At 42.8% G+C, this 18,985-nt stretch overlaps 1 protein-coding gene across 1 annotated transcript in view; it reads right to left on the bottom strand.

The window, feature by feature from the left end:
• Positions 1 to 3,039: 3,039 nt before the first annotated feature.
• Positions 3,040 to 18,985, bottom strand: part of vwa3a (von Willebrand factor A domain containing 3A) — a 38,892-nt gene continuing 22,946 nt past the window's right edge. Inside the window, exons 18-32 of the mRNA XM_071396718.1 lie at positions 17,199 to 17,382; positions 16,588 to 16,801; positions 16,054 to 16,124; positions 15,620 to 15,784; positions 15,128 to 15,218; positions 8,323 to 8,424; positions 8,019 to 8,116; positions 7,672 to 7,824; positions 7,338 to 7,446; positions 7,021 to 7,165; positions 6,554 to 6,698; positions 4,210 to 4,361; positions 3,992 to 4,109; positions 3,702 to 3,799; positions 3,040 to 3,621 (exon numbers count right to left, since the gene is read on the bottom strand). Of these exons, the coding sequence (XP_071252819.1) occupies positions 3,561 to 3,621; positions 3,702 to 3,799; positions 3,992 to 4,109; positions 4,210 to 4,361; positions 6,554 to 6,698; positions 7,021 to 7,165; positions 7,338 to 7,446; positions 7,672 to 7,824; positions 8,019 to 8,116; positions 8,323 to 8,424; positions 15,128 to 15,218; positions 15,620 to 15,784; positions 16,054 to 16,124; positions 16,588 to 16,801; positions 17,199 to 17,382 (1,906 nt within the window). The 3' untranslated portion in view covers positions 3,040 to 3,560. The remainder of the gene's footprint in view (positions 3,622 to 3,701; positions 3,800 to 3,991; positions 4,110 to 4,209; positions 4,362 to 6,553; positions 6,699 to 7,020; positions 7,166 to 7,337; positions 7,447 to 7,671; positions 7,825 to 8,018; positions 8,117 to 8,322; positions 8,425 to 15,127; positions 15,219 to 15,619; positions 15,785 to 16,053; positions 16,125 to 16,587; positions 16,802 to 17,198; positions 17,383 to 18,985) is intronic.

Below are 18,985 nucleotides of genomic sequence, written 5' to 3'. Positions count from 1 at the left end.
TCATCGGCTATAACTAATAACATTTTCTTTGCCAATTAATTTACATGACCAGACTATAAAAAATAACAAAGAAATACTAATTCATTTGTCTGAGTAATCAATAGAGTAAAGTACAGGACTAAAACAAGTTTGACTGTGAGTCAGTCTGTACAATGAGTCATCGCGGAGACCGCTGCAGATACAGACAGACACCATGTGCCATTGTCTATTCGGATGTCAACCTCTAGTTATTTTATCTCAATTGTCACATAAAAATACTAGTTCCGTGATACTATTTCCTTCTCTATACTACACTGGTGATTTCCTACGACAAAGTTGAGTTGAACGTATGGGTATCTAACATTGACCTACAGCCAAAATGCGCAGATTCTAAATGTTTTTTTTCTTTCTGTTTCATATTTTACAACGGTCTTAAAAGAAACATACAATATCCCATCAACCTTCTGAATATACCAAAATATAGGCCTACCCAGTGATGCGCGGATCTGGTTGCCACATTACTTTCCATTGTAAATTATGTCACTAAAACGACTTTGGTAAATAGGCCTACTGTACCTTTCAACGTAATGTCATATATCTGCTTATGTCCATTGAATACATATCATTAAAAGATCCCCCTTTTTATATTTTGACACCCCTCTCGCAGGTCCCTGCAGTCTACGCTGACAACCTTTGCCTGACAATCACTTGTGGCTTCACCTGAGACGCGTTACCGTAGGGTCTGGATGAAACGCGCACGCTCTGACTAAGATCATGTTTCACAGGTACAAAATCAGCAAATGTACAGAATACCTATTTGTCATTCCTTCACAAACCTCGCCCCTCCCCTAGTCCTGTCTCAACCCTGCACTTCTCAAGCGTCAACCCTTCTCCTCAAATCTCTCTGACGCCCACCCAACTCCCCAGCATCCTTCTGCAAGTGCTGGCTCAGCTGCTTGCTTCTTGATGAAACGGTAACACCTTAAAGCGGCAATCAGGCAATCAGCGGTAGAAACAATACCAAATACTTTCCCGCTCATGTTTTGGTAAAAAGCTGAGGGTCAGGACTGGAGAAATGTAACCACTCTCAAATTCAGGACTGGCTATTCATGATGTCAACATTATAGTTTGATTATGTTTTGAGGCTGTATAGTGTTTGTTTACATTTACTTTGTTTACAAACACTGTGGTAAAATAAGCTTATATTTTGGGTTCTGATGGGGTATGACAGTTGAACTAAGCTCATTGGACATTTCTAAGTTATATTCTTCAAGAATCAATGGGGTACATATCATTAATTTATAAGTCCAAAATGGATGTAGCAACTGCACATTACCCCTTAAAATGTCATATTTACTGGGAAAGCTTTCCCAACCCTCATTCTTTCATTGTAATGTGTCATGTGTGTCAACCCAGTGCTTGGGAAGTGAACAGTATGAAGCTGTGTTGACTTGTCAAAAGATCCTGATGAAATGTGGGATGATTGGGTTTTCAGTGCTGTAAGTAGGTGTCTGATGGTGTCTGATATTATTGCAGTTTGTTTGTGCTTCTATGTGTTTATTACCTTCATTACACCTAATAAAGATGTAGACATGTTCATATTAGACATGTTCATATTAGACATGTTCATATTAGACATGTTCATATTAGACATGTTCATATTAGACATGTTCATATTAGACATGTTCATATTAGACATGTTCATATTAGACATGTTCATACTAGACATGTTCATATTAGACATGTTCATATTAGACATGTTTATATTAGACATGTTCATATTAGGCATGTTCATATTAGACATGTTCATATTAGACATGTTCATATTAGACATGTTCATATTAGACATGCTCATATTAGACATGTTCATACTAGACATGTTCATATTAGACATGTTCATATTAGACATGTTCATGTTAGACATGCTCATATTAGACATGTTCATATTAGACATGCTCATATTAGACATGTTCATACTAGACATGTTCATATTAGACATGTTCATATTAGACATGTTCATACTAGACATGTTCATATTAGACATGTTCATATTAGACATGTTTATATTAGACATGTTCATATTAGGCATGTTTATATTAGACATGTTCATATTAGGCATGTTCATATTAGACATGTTCATACTAGACATGTTCATATTAGACATGTTCATATTAGACATGTTCATATTAGGCATGTTCATATTAGACATGTTCATTTTAGACATGTTCATATTAGACATGTTCATACTAGACATGTTCATACTAGACATGTTCATATTAGACATGTTCATATTAGACATGTTCATATTAGACATGTTCATATTAGACATGCTCATATTAGACATGTTCATTTTAGACATGCTCATATTAGACATGTTCATACTAGGAATGTTCATATTAGACATGTTCATATTAGACATGCTCATATTAGACATGTTCATATTAGACATGTTCATATTAGACATGTTCATACTAGACATGTTCATACTAGACATGTTCATATTAGACATGTTCATATTAGGCATGTTCATATTAGACATGTTCATATTAGACATGTTCATATTAGACATGTTCATACTAGACATGTTCATATTAGACATGTTCATATTAGACATGTTCATATTAGACATGTTTATATTAGACATGTTCATATTAGGCATGTTCATATTAGACATGTTCATATTAGACATGTTCATATTAGACATGTTCATATTAGACATGTTCATACTAGACATGTTCATATTAGACATGTTCATATTAGACATGTTCATACTAGGAATGTTCATATTAGACATGTTCATATTAGACATGTTCATATTAGACATGTTCATATTAGACATGTTCATATTAGACATGTTCATATTAGACATGTTTATATTAGACATGTTCATATTAGGCATGTTCATATTAGGCATGTTCATATTAGGCATGTTCATTTTAGACATGTTCATTTTAGACATGCTCATATTAGACATGTTCATACTAGGAATGTTCATTTTAGACATGTTCATATTAGACATGTTCATATTAGACATGCTCATATTATTTATAACAGACATCATGGAATCATTTGTTTTATTCATGCCGATATGTTCATTGGTACATAGAAACAATATAACACAATAAGGTTATTAGCTGTTTTTAGAGAAACAATACCAAAGTGGTCAGCCCTGCCTCTTCAGGCTATATAGTGTTTTTTTTTTTTTACAAACATTGGAGTAAAACAAGCTTTCTGATGGGTATGACAGTTGAAGTAAGCTCATGAGGCATTTATAAATTATATTCTTCAAGAATCAATGGGTACATATAGAAATAATTTATAAGTAAAAAAATAATGTAGCAACTAAGCATTCTAGTTTTAAATTAAGAAAAGCAGAGGTTTGTCAATCTGAACAAAGCATACTGCACACCCAAATTAGGTCAAATAGAACTGTGTACAGTATATGGTTAATCCGACAAAATTCATGCACACCAGTTTTAATCTCTTAACAACTACTTTCTTCATATATTTAGTCACTGAAAATCTGAATTACAAATGTGTATATAAAATCATTGAAGTCAAATTCTTGGGTTTACAGTAATCTAGTCTGTTTGGTTGATTCTTGTTGTTTCCTCTGGATTCTTCTTTTCCAAAATGATTTCCCTGTCAAAAACAGGTCAAGGTCAGTCATGGACAACAGTTTTTATGCTAAATTTAACCCATTTGCTCACTGTAAGACAAACCTGAAGACCTGTGCCTGCTTCCGGAAATGTCTCAGTTTGTCAATTTCCTGAGCCAGTCTCCTCAAATCATCTCCCTCAAGGGCCGGCAGGGTAGGTTCCTGTTGGAATCAGTTCACAATAGGTCCCTCAAACTTGAATATCTGTCTCTACTGTGTACTCATCCTTCGTACCCCTGAGTGGTATGAGACAGGGAAAGCTGGTTCAGTGTTTGACTAATAGCACACAGGCTATGACGCTCAGGTGTGTATACATGCGTACGTGTGTTTGTGTGTGCGTGTGTGTCTACTCACATCTCCATCCCTAAGGCCCAATTCCAACAGCCCACTGAGTGCATCCACATTGTCATGACAACGGTGGTACCGACCCCCAGTTTGGTGGGCCAGTTTCTTCAGAAAGTCATTGGCTGAGCTGTCAGAAGTGTAATAGAGGGTCATAGTGAGCGTCATCGTGTAATAGATTAAATGTACAAATCAATCAATGTACAAATCCATCAATCATATAGTCAGACCTGTCTGTGCAGTTGAATGAGACAGTGTGAATAGTAATGTGGTTCCCTGTGGTCAGTCTCTCCGTCTCTTTCAGCACCAGGCTGCAGCTGGAATCTGGCTTCCCATCACTCAGCAGGTACAGGCCCACACTGTCCCCAAACCTACAGCCAGTCTGAGGAGTATACATACAGAGGTTATAACATGACAAGGAGCATACAAACAGAGGTTATAACATGACATATATAAACATAATTGGTTAACATGACATATGCCATGTACCAAGAACAGCAGGTACAGGCCCACACTATCATCAAACCCTCAGCCAGTCTGGGCAACATACATATGGAGGTTATAACATGACAGTTATTACTTAACTTCACTAGGGTAGGGGGCAGCATTGGGAATTTTGGATGAAAAGCATGCCCAAATTAAACTGCCTGCTACTCAGCCATAAAAGCTAGAATATGCATATAATTAGTAGATTTGGATAGAAAACACTCTGAAGTTTCTAAAACTGTTTGAATGATGTCTGTGAGTATAACAGAACTAATATGGCAGGCAAAAACCTGAGAAAAAATCCAACCAGGAAGTGGGAAATCTGAGGTTTGTAGTTTTTCAACTCATTGCCTATCGAATGCACAGTGTCTATGGGTCATATTGCACTTCCCAAGGCTCCCACTAGATGCCAACAGTCTTTAGAACCTTGTTTGAGGCTTCTACTGTGAAGTGGGGGCGAATGAGAGGGGATTGAGTCAGAGGTCTGCCAGAGAGGTGTAACGGATGTGAAATGGCTAGCTAGTTAGCGGGTACGCGCTAGTAGCGTTTCAATCAGTTACGTCACTTGCTCTGAAACCTATTAGTAGTGTTGCCCCTTGCTCTGCAAGGGCCGCGGCCTTTGTGGAGCGATGGGTAACGATGCTTCGTGGGCGACCGTTGTTGATGTGTGCAGAGGGTCCCTGGTTCGCGCCCGTGTCGGGGCGAGGGGACGTACTAAAGTTATACTGTTACATTGATGCTGTTGACCCGGATCACTGGTTGCTGCGTAAAAGGAGGAGGTTGAAAGGGGGGTGAGTGTAACGGATGTGAAATGGCTAGCTAGTTAGCGGGTACGCGCTAGTAGCGTTTCAATCAGTTACGTCACTTGCTCTGAAACCTATTAGTAGTGTTGCCCCTTGCTCTGCAAGGGCCGCGGCCTTTGTGGAGCGATGGGTAACGATGCTTCGTGGGCGACCGTTGTTGATGTGTGCAGAGGGTCCCTGGTTCGCGCCCATGTCGGGGCGAGGGGACGTACTAAAGTTATACTGTTACAGAGGCATGAGCTGACCACGCACGTTCACGTGATAGTTAGCTTGCGTTCCATTGCAATTCTGCAGACAATTCTCCGGTTGGAACATTATTGAAGATTTATGTTAAAAACATCCTAAAGATTGATTCTATACATCGTTTGACATGTTTCTACGGACTGTAACGGAACTTTTTGACTTTGTCTACACCTAGTGATCGCGCCTCATGAATTTTGATTACTGGGCTAAACGCGCAAACAAAAAGGAGGTATTTGGACATAAATGATGGACATTATCGAACAAAACAAACATTTATTGTGTAACTGGGATTCCTGGGAGTGCATTCTGATGAAGATCATCAAAGGTAAGTGAATATTTATAATGCTATTTCTGACTTCTGTTGACTACACAACATGGCGGATATCTGTTTGGGTTGTTTTGGTCTCTGAGCGCTGTACTCAGATTATTGCATGGTGTGCTTTTTCCGTAAAGTTTTTTAAAAATCTGACAGCGGTTTCATTAAGGAGAAGTGGATCTAAAATTCCATGCATAACAGTTGTATCTTTTAGCAATGTTTATTATGAGTATTTCTGTAAATTGATGTGGCTCTCTGCAAAATCACCGGATGTTTTGGAACTACTGAACATAACGCGCCAATGTAAACTCAGATGTTTGGATATAAATATGAACTTTACCGAACAAAACATACATGTATTGTGTAACATGAAGTCCTATGAGTGTTATCTGATGAAGATCATCAAAGGTTAGTGATTAATTTTATCTCTATTTCTGCTTTTTGTGACTCCTCTCTTTGGCTGGAAAAATGGCTGTGTTTTTCTGTGACTTGGCACTGACCTAACATAATCGTTTGGTGTGCTTTCGTCGTAAAGCCTTTTTGAAAATCGGACACTGTGGCTGGATTTACAACAAGTGTATCTTTAAAATGGTGTAAAATACTTGTATGATTGAGGAATTTTAATTGTGGGATTTCTGTTGTTTTCAATTTGGCGCCCTGCAGTTTCACTGGCTGTTGACGAGGTGGGACGCGTCCCACATACCCTAGTGAGGTTAAACCCGTCACCTGCAGGGCCTCCAGAGTGTTGGTTCCCCCATGGGTGTTGAGCTGATATGCCCACTGCACCGCGTCGCGGCATGCCTCCTCTGTAGGCTCCTGCAGTGCCGGACGCCACACCTTCACTCCCTCAGAGAACGCCAGCAGAGAGAACCTGGGACACAGTCAGAGAAGGGGTCTGGGGTTAGATATGACAATAACCAATGGGTGTGAGTGTAGCAGGGGTGAGATGGTTATATGAACATAATGAACTTAAGTTACAGTAGTAACAACCACAGAACTAGAATAAGATGTTATTTAAATTTCTACTGTTACAATTGCCTGTAATTTTCCTCTATGAAACAGACAGATGGATAGAAAGAGAAACGTGAGCCTGTTTGTCTAGGCCAACACAGAGTTCCTTTTTCATTATTTTTCTGGGATAGTCAACAGTGGAAGTGTCCAGGGGTAAGCAAAGCTTTTTAGGTTTAGTTTACCTGACTGTGTTGTGATGCAGCTGTTCCCAGATGAGAGAGGCCAGCTTGGTCTTCAGCTCCCCCAGGCAGGGAGCCATGGAGCCGGACACATCCAGCAGCACACACACCTCCCTCTCCAGCACTGTCCCAAACACACGCCTGCTACCTGGGGAGGAAGTGAGCGGAAGGAGACAGACACTATGGTTTCTTCAACCTTCAATCGGGCATTCATAGATATTTCAGTACTTTGGTACCATATAATTAGAATGACTAGAACAGAGGTCTTCAGACAAGATACAGAGACAGTGACAGAGACATAGAGCGAGAGAGAGGCATACCAGAGAGCAGCCATTGCAGCCTCTGTATGTAGCGCAGCAGGAGTCTCTCAGTCTGAGTAAGGTACTGTTTTAACTCTCCTGGAGTCAGCTGCAGGTGCTTCACCATCCCCTGAAACAACAACCACAGACAGAGACAGGAGGCTCAGACCAGCATGGGAGTGGATAGATAGCTGGTTGGATAACCTGATATTATTATTATTTAAAATCAAATGTAATTATTTTTTCACCATTTGGCCGCATTGGACATTTGTACTCGTACTTGAACTTAGTTGCTAGCATTTTAATTTGTATTTATGCCAAAAGATGTTATTGAAGCCATTCTCCTCTGACTCACGTTGATGTGGACACTGGGGAAGATGGAGCTGTATTTGGCAGACACTCTCTTGAGGACCGAGGGGACCAGCTTCTTATGATGAGTACAGTCAGGTCCAGACACCAGCTTATAGATGTCAAGCTTCTGCCTCTTAATACTGAACCTCTTCAGCCACTACAGGTCAGGGCCAAGAGACATATGAGAAAAAAATGCATATTGGCCCCTCCCCACACACACACACATTTTTAGCACATTGCCTTATCAGACCGACTTATAATAAGAGCATTTAAATAAGGCGGCTGATGTTAGATGAATATATCAATCTGATTGGTTGACTTGATGATTGGCATGCATTTCTCATACTGCACCCGATTGGTCGAGCAGATCTCTTCCTGCTTTGGCAGAGTCACTAAGGGGATGGACTTTCGGACACTTTTAGGTTTGGGGTAAGACTTGAACACCACACCTAGGTCAAGACAATAGGGAAAATACAATCACAACCCAAAAAGTCAATACGCACACATGAGCACGCACACGTGCACACACACACACGTGCACACACACACACACACACACACACACACACACACACACACACACACACACACACACACACACACACACACACACACACACACACACACACACACACACACACACACTCTCTCTTACCCAAGTTACCATCTTCCAGGTAGAACACAGACTGGGAGACCTGAGAAGGCTTCCTCTGCTTGGCTTTAGTCTCTACTGGACCCCAACCAGTCATGGGCTGTACTGAAGGAGAAACAACAAACAAACAAGCTAACTAATAAAAGGCTATATCAATTTTACATCATACAATTATTTAAACTTGAAAAAAGACCTCATCCTTTGTATACAAACATCTGCAGTTTTGTATTATCAAAACACAACGATTCATCTCATGAGTGTATCCCTGGGAAAACAAAAATAATAAAACAACAACAACAATAACAACAAGAAAGCTAGTCTGAGGTAGACGGGTAACGTTTTAGTAGAGGACAAAAATAGAGCTGAGTCATCCTTCATTCAGTACACTGAGGGGAGAAACCCTGACCCTGGCTGACAGGGTGGTGATGTACCTGAGGGGAGAAACCCTGACCCTGGCTGACAGGGTGATGATGTACCTGAGGGGAGAAACCCTAACCCTGGCTGACGGGGTGATGATGTACCTGAGGGGAGAAACCCTGACCCTGGCTGACGGGGTGATGATGTACCTGAGGGGAGAAACCCTGACCCTGGCTGACGGGGTGATGATGTACCAGGGGAGAAACCCTGACCCTGGCTGACGGGGTGATGATGTACCAGGGGAGAATCCCTAACCCTGGCTGACAGGGTGGTGATGTACCTGAGGGGAGAAACTCTAACCCTGGCTGACGGGGTGATGATGTACCAGGGGAGAAACCCTGACCCTGGCTGACGGGGTGGTGATGTACCAGGGGAGAAACCCTGACCCTGGCTGACGGGGTGGTGATGTACCTGAGGGGAGAAACCCTGACCCTGGCTGACAGGGTGATGATGTACCTGAGGGGAGAAACCCTGACCCTGGCTGACAGGGTGATGATGTACCTGAGGGGAGAAACCCTGACCCTGGCTGACAGGGTGATGATGTACCAGGGGAGAATCCCTAACCCTGGCTGACGGGGTGGTGATGTACCAGGGGAGAAACCCTGACCCTGGCTGACAGGGTGGTGATGTACCTGAGGGGAGAAACCCTGACCCTGGCTGACAGGGTGATGATGTACCTGAGGGGAGAAACCCTGACCCTGGCTGACAGGGTGATGATGTACCAGGGGAGAATCCCTAACCCTGGCTGACAGGGTGATGATGTACCAGGGGAGAATCCCTAACCCTAGCTAAACGGGGTGATGATGTACCAGGGGAGAATCCCTAACCCTGGCTGACGGGGTGATGATGTACAAGGGGAGAATCCCTAACCCTGGCTGACAGGGTGGTGATGTACCTGAGGGGAGAAACCCTGACCCTGGCTGACAGGGTGATGATGTACCAGGGGAGAATCCCTAACCCTGGCTGACGGGGTGGTGATGTACCAGGGGAGAATCCCTAACCCTGGCTGACGGGGTGATGATGTACCAGGGGAGAAACCCTGACCCTGGCTGACGGGGTGATGATGTACTAGGTGAGAATCCCTAACCCTGGCTGACAGGGTGATGATGTACCAGGGGAGAATCCCTAACCCTGGCTGACAGGGTGATGATGTACCAGGGGAGAATCCCTAACCCTAGCTAAACGGGGTGATGATGTACCAGGGGAGAATCCCTAACCCTGGCTGACGGGGTGATGATGTACAAGGGGAGAATCCCTAACCCTGGCTGACGGGGTGATGATGTACACCGAGGGGAGAAACCCTAACTCTGGCTGACGGGGTGGTGATGTACCAGGGGAGAAACCCTAACTCTGGCTGACGGGATGGTGATGTACCTGAGGAGAGAAACCTCATTACTGAGAAAAACAAGACCTAAGTGACTGCTAGGCTGTGTCTCAAATGCCACCCTATTTCCTATATAGCCCATAGGGCTCTGGTCAAAAGTAGTGCACGATATACAGTCAGTGATGGAAAAAGTACACAATTGTCATACTTGAGTAAAAGTAAAGATACCTTAATAGGAAATTACTCAAGTAAAAGTGAAAGTCACCCAGTGTCACGCCTTGACCATAGAGAGCCCTTGTTTCTCAATGGTGTAGTAGGTCAGGGCGTGACTAGGGGGTATTCTAGTTCATAATTTCTATGTTGTGTTCTAGTTTATATTTTCTATGTTGGTGTTTTGTATGATTCCCAATTAGAGGCAGCTGGTTATCGTTGTCTCTAATTGGGGATCATATTTAAGTAGCTATTTTTCCCACCTGTGTTTGTGGGATATTGTTTTGTGTTTGTGCACCACGTAGTCACGTTTAGTTGTTCGTTTATTGATACATTTTGTTTTGTTTTGTTTAAGTTTCTCTTTGAATTAAATATGTGGAACTCAACATCCGCTGCGCCTTGGTCCCGTTCTTACGACAGCCGTGACACCCAGTAAAATACTACTTGAGTAAAAGTCTAAAAGTATTTGGTTTTAAATATACTTAAGTATCAAAAGTAAATGTAATTGCTCAAATATACTTAAGTATCAAAAGTAAAAGTATCAATTATTTAAAATTCCTTATATTAACTTCTAATTGGTCCCAATCCCGGATCCGGGAGCACCCCCCACAGTAAAAAAGCTGACTAGCATAGCCTAGCATAGCGTCACAAGTAAATACTAGCATCTAAATATCATTAAATCACAAGTCCAAGACACCAGATGAAAGATACACATCTTGTGAATCCAGCCATCATTTCTGATTTTTAAAATGTTTTACAGGGAAGACACAATATGTAAATCTATTAGCTAACCACGATAGCAAAAGACACAACTTTTTTTCCCACCATTTTTTTCCTGCATAGGTAGCTATCACAATTTCGACCAAATAAAGATATATATAGCCACTAACCAAGAAACAACTTCATCAGATGACAGTCTGATAACATATTTATTGTATAGCATATGTTTTTTTAGAAAAATTTGCATATTTCAGGTATAAATCACAGTTCTACATTGCAGCTGCAATCTGAAATAGTGCTGAAGCAGCCAGAATAATTACAGAGACCAACGTCAAATACCGAAATACTCATCATAAAACATTTCTGAAAAATACACAGCGTACAGCAAATGAAAGACCAACATCTTGTGAATCCAGCCAATATTTCAGATTTTTTAAGTGTTTTACAGCGAAAACACAATTTAGCATTATATTAGCTTACCACAATAGCCGGAAACACAAGCCGTTTACCAGTAGCAAAGGTTAGCGATCGTAACAATCCAGCAAAAGATATATAATTTTTGACTAACCTTGATATACTTCATCAGATGACAGTCCTGTAACATCATATTACACAATGCATATAGGTTTTGTTCGAAAATGTGCATATTTAGCAGCACAAATCGTGGTTATACAATGTGATTAGTAGCAATATTTCAGGCAATCTGGCCGGCGCCATCTTGGAGAGGCACCTAATTTAATCGATAACTAATCGTAAACTTGACTAAAAAATACAGGTTGGATAGCAAATGAAAGACACATTAGTTCTTAATGCAACCGCTGTGTTAGATTTTTTAAATTAACGTTACTCGACATTCAGCGTGCGTTACAGCGAGACCATGCCTAAATCAATGGCGAACTAATAATTTTACATCTTTCCACAGATATACGAATTAACATCATAAATAGCTCTTACTTTTGGATGATCTTCCATCAGAATCTTGGGCAAGTGGTCCTTTGTCCAGAACAATCGTCTTTTGGTTGAAAGATGTCCTCTACTCCTGTAGAAATTAGCTGCTAACGCCGATGTACCGGAGAGGTGCCCAACTCGTGATAACGCCTGACAAAGAAACTCCAGAAAATCGCAATAAACTGCTATAAACTGCTATAAGTCGGTTTAAATTAACTACCTTATGAAGTTTTTAAGACAAAAAACAAATTAAGTCAGAGCCGGAGATAAAGAACTGCTAAACTGAAAGCTTTTGAAGACGCCATGCCGGTTTCCCTCCTGCGTCAGGCGCCTCGTCGAAAAGGTCGGTACTTCCGTTCCAAGAGGTTTTATACTCCCCCAGATGGTGCTATCCGCTCCATTCAAAGTCTCACCGCTTACTGACATCTAGGGGAAGGCGTATGCAGTGCATGTAGCCCCATAGCTTATAAGGGAATTTATAAACCGACCCTGGAACAGAGACCTCAATTTCGGAAATCTCACTTCTTGACAGGAAGTGAGCTGCAGAATGAGTTCTGTTTCACTCAGAGAAATAATTCAAACGGTTTTAGAAACTAGAGAGTGTTTTCTATCCAATAGTAATAATAATATGCATATTGTACGAGCAAGAATTGAGTACGAGGCAGTTTAATCTGGGAACGAAAAATCTTCAAAGTGTAAACAGCACCCCCTATTGAGAAAAGTTAAGCAAACTAGACAGCACCATTTTCTTTTCTTTTTTATTTACGGAAAGTCAAGGGCACACTCCAACAGTCAGACATAATTTACAAACGAAGCATTTGTGTTTAGTAAGTCCGCCAGATCAGAGGCAGTAGAGATGACCAGGGATGTTCTCTTGATAAGTGTGTGAATTTGACCATTTTCCTGTCAAAATGTAATGAGTACTTTTGGGTGTCAGGGAAAATGTATGGAGTAAAAAGTACATTCTTTTATTTAGGAATGTAGTGAAGTAAAAGTAAAGGTTGTCAAAAATATAAATAGTAAAGTACAGATACCCAAAAAACTACTTAAGTAGTACTTTAAAGTATTTTTACTGAAGTACTTTACACCACTGTATACAGTACCAGTCAAATGTTTGGACCCCTATTCATTTTCACTATTTTCTACATTGTAGAAAAGTAGTGAAGACATCAACGCCTTGAAATAACACATATGGAATCATGTAGTAACCAAAAAAGTGTTTTATATATATCTTTTAGATTCTTCAAAGTAGCCACCCTTTGCCTTGATGACAGCTTTGCACACTCTTGGCATTCTCTCAACCAGCTTCATGAGGAATGCTTTTCCAACAGTCTTGAAGGAGTTCCCACATATGTTGAACACTTGTTGGCTGCATTTCCTTAACTCTGCGGTCCAACTCATCCCAAACCATCTCAATTGGGTTGAGGTCAGGTGATTGTGGAGGCCAGGTCTTCTGATGCAGCACTCCATCACTCTCCTTCTTGGTCAAGTAGCCCTTACACATCCTGGAGGTGTGTTTTGGGTCATTGTCCTGTTGAAAAACAAATGATAGTCCCACTAAGCGCAAACCAGATGGGATGGCGTATCGCTGCAGAAGGCTGTGGTAGCCATGCTGGTTAAGTGTGCCTTGAATTCTAAATAAATCACTGACAGTGTCACCAGCAAAGCACCCCCACACCATAACACCTCCTTCTCCATGCTTTACGGTGGGAACCACACATGCGGAGAACATCCGTTCACCTACTCTGCGTCTCACAAAGACACAGCGGTTGGAACAAAAAATCCCAAATTTGGACTCATCAGACCAAAGGACAGATTTCCACGTCCATTGCTCGTGTTTCTTGGCCCAAGCAAGTCTCTTCTTCTTATTGGTGTCCTTTAGTAGAGGTTTCTTTGCAGCAATTTGACCATGAAGGCCTGATTCATGCAGTCTTCTCTGAACAGTTGATTTTGAGATGTGTCTGTTACTTGAACTCTGTGAAGCATTTATTCGGGCTGCAATCTGAGGTGCAGTTAACTCTAATGAACTTACTGCAGCAGAGGTAACTCTGGGTCTTCCTTTCCTGTGGCGGTCCTCATGAGAGCCAGTTTCATCATAGTGCTTGATGGTTTTTGTGACTGCACTTGAAAAAACGTTAAAAGTTCTTTAAATTTTTGACTGATTAGACTGACCTTCATGTCTTAAAGTAATGATGGACTGTCATTTCTCTTTGCTTATTTGAGCTGTTCTTACCATAATATGGACTTGGTCTTTTATCAAATAGGGCTATCTTCTGTATACCACCCCTACCTTGTCACAACACAACTGATTGACTCAAAGAATTAAGAAGGAAAGAAATTCCACAAATTAACTTTTAACAAGGCACACCTGTTAATTGAAATGCATTCCAGGTGACTACCTCATGAAGCTGGTTAAGAGAATGCCAAGAGTGTGCAAAGCTGGAATCAAGGCAAAGGGTGGCTACTTCGAAGAATCTCAAATATAAAATATATTTTGATTTGTTTAACACTTTTTTGGTTACTACATGATTCCATATGTGTTATTTCATAGTTTGATGTCTTCACTATTATTCTACAATGTAGAAAATAGTAAAAATAAAGAAAAACCCTTGAATGAGTAGGTGTGTCCAAACTTTTGACTGGTACTGTAGGGAAAAGGGTGCCATCTGGGACAAAGCCCTAGTCTAGTCTTCACATCTTTAAAAGCATCTTGAAGACACAAAGAATCTGTAGAGAGAATGATAAAGTGAAGGTCAACATACCCGTTGGAAATACGGGTAACTCCTTACCGACCCAACATGGATTTAATTCCTCATGCAAAGGACTTTGATGAACTGGAGCCATCCTCCATTTGATTAATAGTTTATTAACTTTTAGTCTGGCACTCACTTTGACTGGGGTTTGGACAGGAGCAGCAGTGAACTGGTACTTACTGCACTCATTGTGGTACAGAAAGGTGACAGTTGCTCTGTCTGGCATTCCATGTTTTAGACTGTTTGTTTCTGTTTGGTGCCTAATGAACTGGGCCCTGCTCTAGCCCCTGCCTGACACTCACCTGAGACACAACCTTCACTCCACTGAACTGTCAGTCACCCACGGGGGAAGTTTACCTAGATACCGCTGGTAAACCTCCAGCCCGGCATTAAAACTGATTCAGTCTGGTTTAACCAGGCTAGAATGCTAACTCACCCGGTGGGATAGCAGATGTGGCACTGCTGGGACGCCATGCGAGAGCCTTCTGAGAGGAGGAATGCTCGTTTGTTCGGCCTTCCTTCATTTGCTGTCAGCAGAAAATAAAAACTTATGTAAACCTTTACTTGGAGTGGGGATATGCAGTATAAAGCACTCATAAAACCTTTATTTGCATGACATAAAGCATCATAATGCCCTATATATGTTTATATAATCTTCATAAATGCCTTCATGCGGTCTTATGTAGCATCGACACAAAACATTATAACATCCACTCCATATTTATTAGCATCCTACTTTGTCTCGGCCCAAGATGAGGCACTTCTAAAATAATCTTTCATCTGATATTCTGTTTGTTAGTTGAGAGTTGAGAAAGAAATGTTGAAAGTGTTGTTTGATGTTGAAATGAGAGAGGACAAAGAGGAGAAAATATTATTGTGTGTGTTTGTGTGTGTGTTCGTACATCCGTGCGTATGTGTGTGCTCTAACCAGCCTGGCGAGGGTGAGTGCTGTGGGTCGCGGTGGGGGCAGTGGTCTGTCTCTGCGTCTCCAGGCCAGGGGGGACTGGGCCGGAGCTTTGTCCCCAGGAGAGAGATCCTCCCCTGGGCACCTACAGTCAGACTTCTGGGTCAGGGAGTCCACCAGCATGGCGCTCTGGAGCCACACACAGAAATACAAAGAGATACAGGTCATCCTTTAACTAGCAATGGATAGATTTGCAATGCCAGTCTTACAATGTTAAAGTGGTTGAATAATTTTTTCCCCATTAAAATAATGTAAACAGAATACCTTACAGTATGTTGTCAATACATATGACTAGAATCTGAATCTAAATGTTTTGAGTAGTTTAGGACAGATGTGTGTAAGCCGTTGTTGTTGCTGCTGTTTAGCACTCTCCCTTCCCCATGCTGTTCCAATCTCACCTTCTGCCAATAAGTAGCAGCCCTCTCCATCTCTCCAATCAGAGCAGTGATGTCATCGCTCTCCAGGATGCCTGCAGTGAGAGGACAGGACAGACCAGGGCTCAGGGTTTCCACCCAGTATCACATACACACAGACAGACAGGCAACATGCTTCAATACACACACACAGACATACAGGCAACATGCACACACACACACACACACACACACACACACACACACACACACACACACACACACACACACACACACACACACACACACACACACACACACACACACACACACACACACACACAGTATAGAAGGAGTAACTGTTGAATAGGCCATTAGCTGGGGGATAAGTGGGTTCACACAGCTGGCTGGTAGCCCCTCCAGGAAGTAATCACCTCTGTGGTGGGTAAGTGTTCTACTTCTACTGTCATCACTGGTGCTCATTTCTTCAAGCTGCCACTTGATAGTGGAGTAATCTATTTTTCCATAGCACTTTTTGAAGTCTTCATGAAGATTGTGTGTGTGTGAATTCTCACATACCTGTCTCACTGATCCAGTGGAAGCGTCCGTTGCCAGCTTGTGCCAGTTCCCTCAGTGCCCCCGCAGTCTCCTCCCTGGTGGCATGGTGAGGTGGAGGGCAACCCTCCGTCTGTGCCTCTGTCTGTGCCTCTGTCTCCTCTCCAGTCAACAGACAGATGTGGAGACGTAGAGGCCGGCCACTGCAGCACTCTGACACATATGAAGACACCGTTGCCTGGGAACAGAGCAACAAGAGACTTGTTCTGGATTGATTGTCATTCATTTGACTTGTCGAGAGAAGAGTTGTTTTTAAATAAAAAATGAATTCACATGTTCATAGAAACGTACAGCTGCCAGACAACAAGCATGGGCATTTGAATATGTAGGCACAGTATATCAGTGACACCTAGCTAGTGCATTAACTCGTTTCCAGCAGCAGAGGGCACCAGAGGGAAGCATGTCTCTATTATAGTGCCCTGTTGGGATGAAGTGCGACCAGTGTAACAGTATATGGTTACTCTCTGTGGCTAAAGAACTGATTTCAGATCAGCTCTTCCTATACCCGTTCTAATGTTCACCATCATGAGTCATCATCACCAATTGATATAACTGTTGCCAGGACAGTGTCATACAATTTCCTGGTCAGGCACTCCGCTGGTGAAGAGGTAGAGGCCCTGGGTGAGAGGGGGAGACGGAGGGAGAAGAGGAGAGGGAGTGAGGGGGAGTGTCCCACCCCCATGGAGGTCCCCCTCCAGAGGCAGCCTCAGAGCAGCCATGGTGTTCCTGCTCCCTGAACACTGTAAACCCTGGACCCACCTGGAGGAGAGAAAGAGACACATGGTCAGAGCCATACACATCCGTGTGCAGCCAAGCAAACACACACGCAAGCATGCTTGTACGCACACTCACAAATACACACAGCTGCACAAAGGCACATGCACACGCAAACGCACACACGCACCATCAAACAAGCAAAGTGTCAATACAGGATTAAGATTGAATGCTACTACACCGGCTCTGACGCTCGTCAGACATGGCAGGGCTTGAAAACTATTACGGACTACAAAGGGAAACCCAGACGTGAGCTGCCCAGTGACACGAGCCTACCAGACGAGCTAAATGGCTTTTATGCTCACTTCGAGGCACGCAACACTGAAGCATGCACGAGAGCACCAGCTGTTCTGGATGACTGTGTGATAACGCTCTCAGTAGCCGATATGAACAAAACCTTTAAACATGTCAACATTCACAAAGCCGCTGGGCCAGACTGATTACCAGGACGTGTACTAAAAACATGCGCAGACCAACTGTCAAGTGTCTTTACTGACATTTTCAACCTCTCCCTGACAGAGTCTGTAAAACCTACATGTTTCAAGCAGACCACCATAGTCCCTGTGCCCAAGGAAGCGAAGGTAACCTGCCTAAATGATTACCGCCCCGTGGCACTCACGTCGGTAGCCATGAAGTGCTTTGAAAGGCTGGTCATGGCTCACATCAACAGCATCCTCCCGGACACCCTAGACCCACTCCAATTCACATACCGCCCCAAAAGATCCCCAGATGACGCAATCTCAATCGCACTCCACACTGTCCTTTCCCACCTGGACGAAAATAACACCTATCTGAGAATGCTGTTCATTGACTACAGCTCAGCGTTCAACGCCATAGTGACCACGAAGCTCATCACTAAGCTAAGGATCCTGGACTTCCTGACGGGCCACCCCCAGGTGGTAAGAGTAGGCAACAACACGTCTGCCACGCTGATCCTTAACACTGGGGCCCCTCAGGGGTGTGTACTTAGTCCCCTCCTGTATTCCCTGTTCACCCACGACTGCGTGGCTAAACACGACTCCAACACCATCATTAAGTTTGCTGACGATACAACAGTGGTAGCCCTGATCACCGACAACGATGAGACAGCCTATAGGGAGGAGGTAAAAATATTGGCAGTGTGGTGCCAGGACAACAACAACCTCTCCCTCAATGTGAGCAAGACAAAGGAGCTGATCGTGGACTACAGGAAAAGGCGGGCCGAATAGGCCCCCATTAACATCGACGAGGCTGCAGTGGAGCAGGTCGAGAGTTTCAAGTTCCTTGGTGTCCACATCACCAACGAACTATCATGGTCCAAACATACCAAGACAGTCGTGACGAGGGCACGACAAAACCTTTTCCCCCTCAGGAGACTGAAAAGATTTGGCATTGGTCCCCAGATCCTCAAAAGGTTCTACAGCTGCACCATCGAGAGCATCCTGACCGGTTGCATCACCGCCTGCTATGGCAACTGCTCGGCATCTGACCGTAAGGCGCTACAGAGGGTAGTGCGAACGGCCCAGTACATCACTGGGGCCAAGCTTCCTGCCATCCAGGACCTATATAATAGGCGGTGTCAGAGGAAAGCCCATAAAATTGTCAGAGA

Source organism: Salvelinus alpinus, chromosome 1 (assembly GCF_045679555.1).
Source record: "Salvelinus alpinus chromosome 1, SLU_Salpinus.1, whole genome shotgun sequence".
NCBI lineage: Eukaryota > Metazoa > Chordata > Actinopteri > Salmoniformes > Salmonidae > Salvelinus > Salvelinus alpinus.
This window is presented reverse-complemented; position numbering and strand designations above follow the sequence as displayed.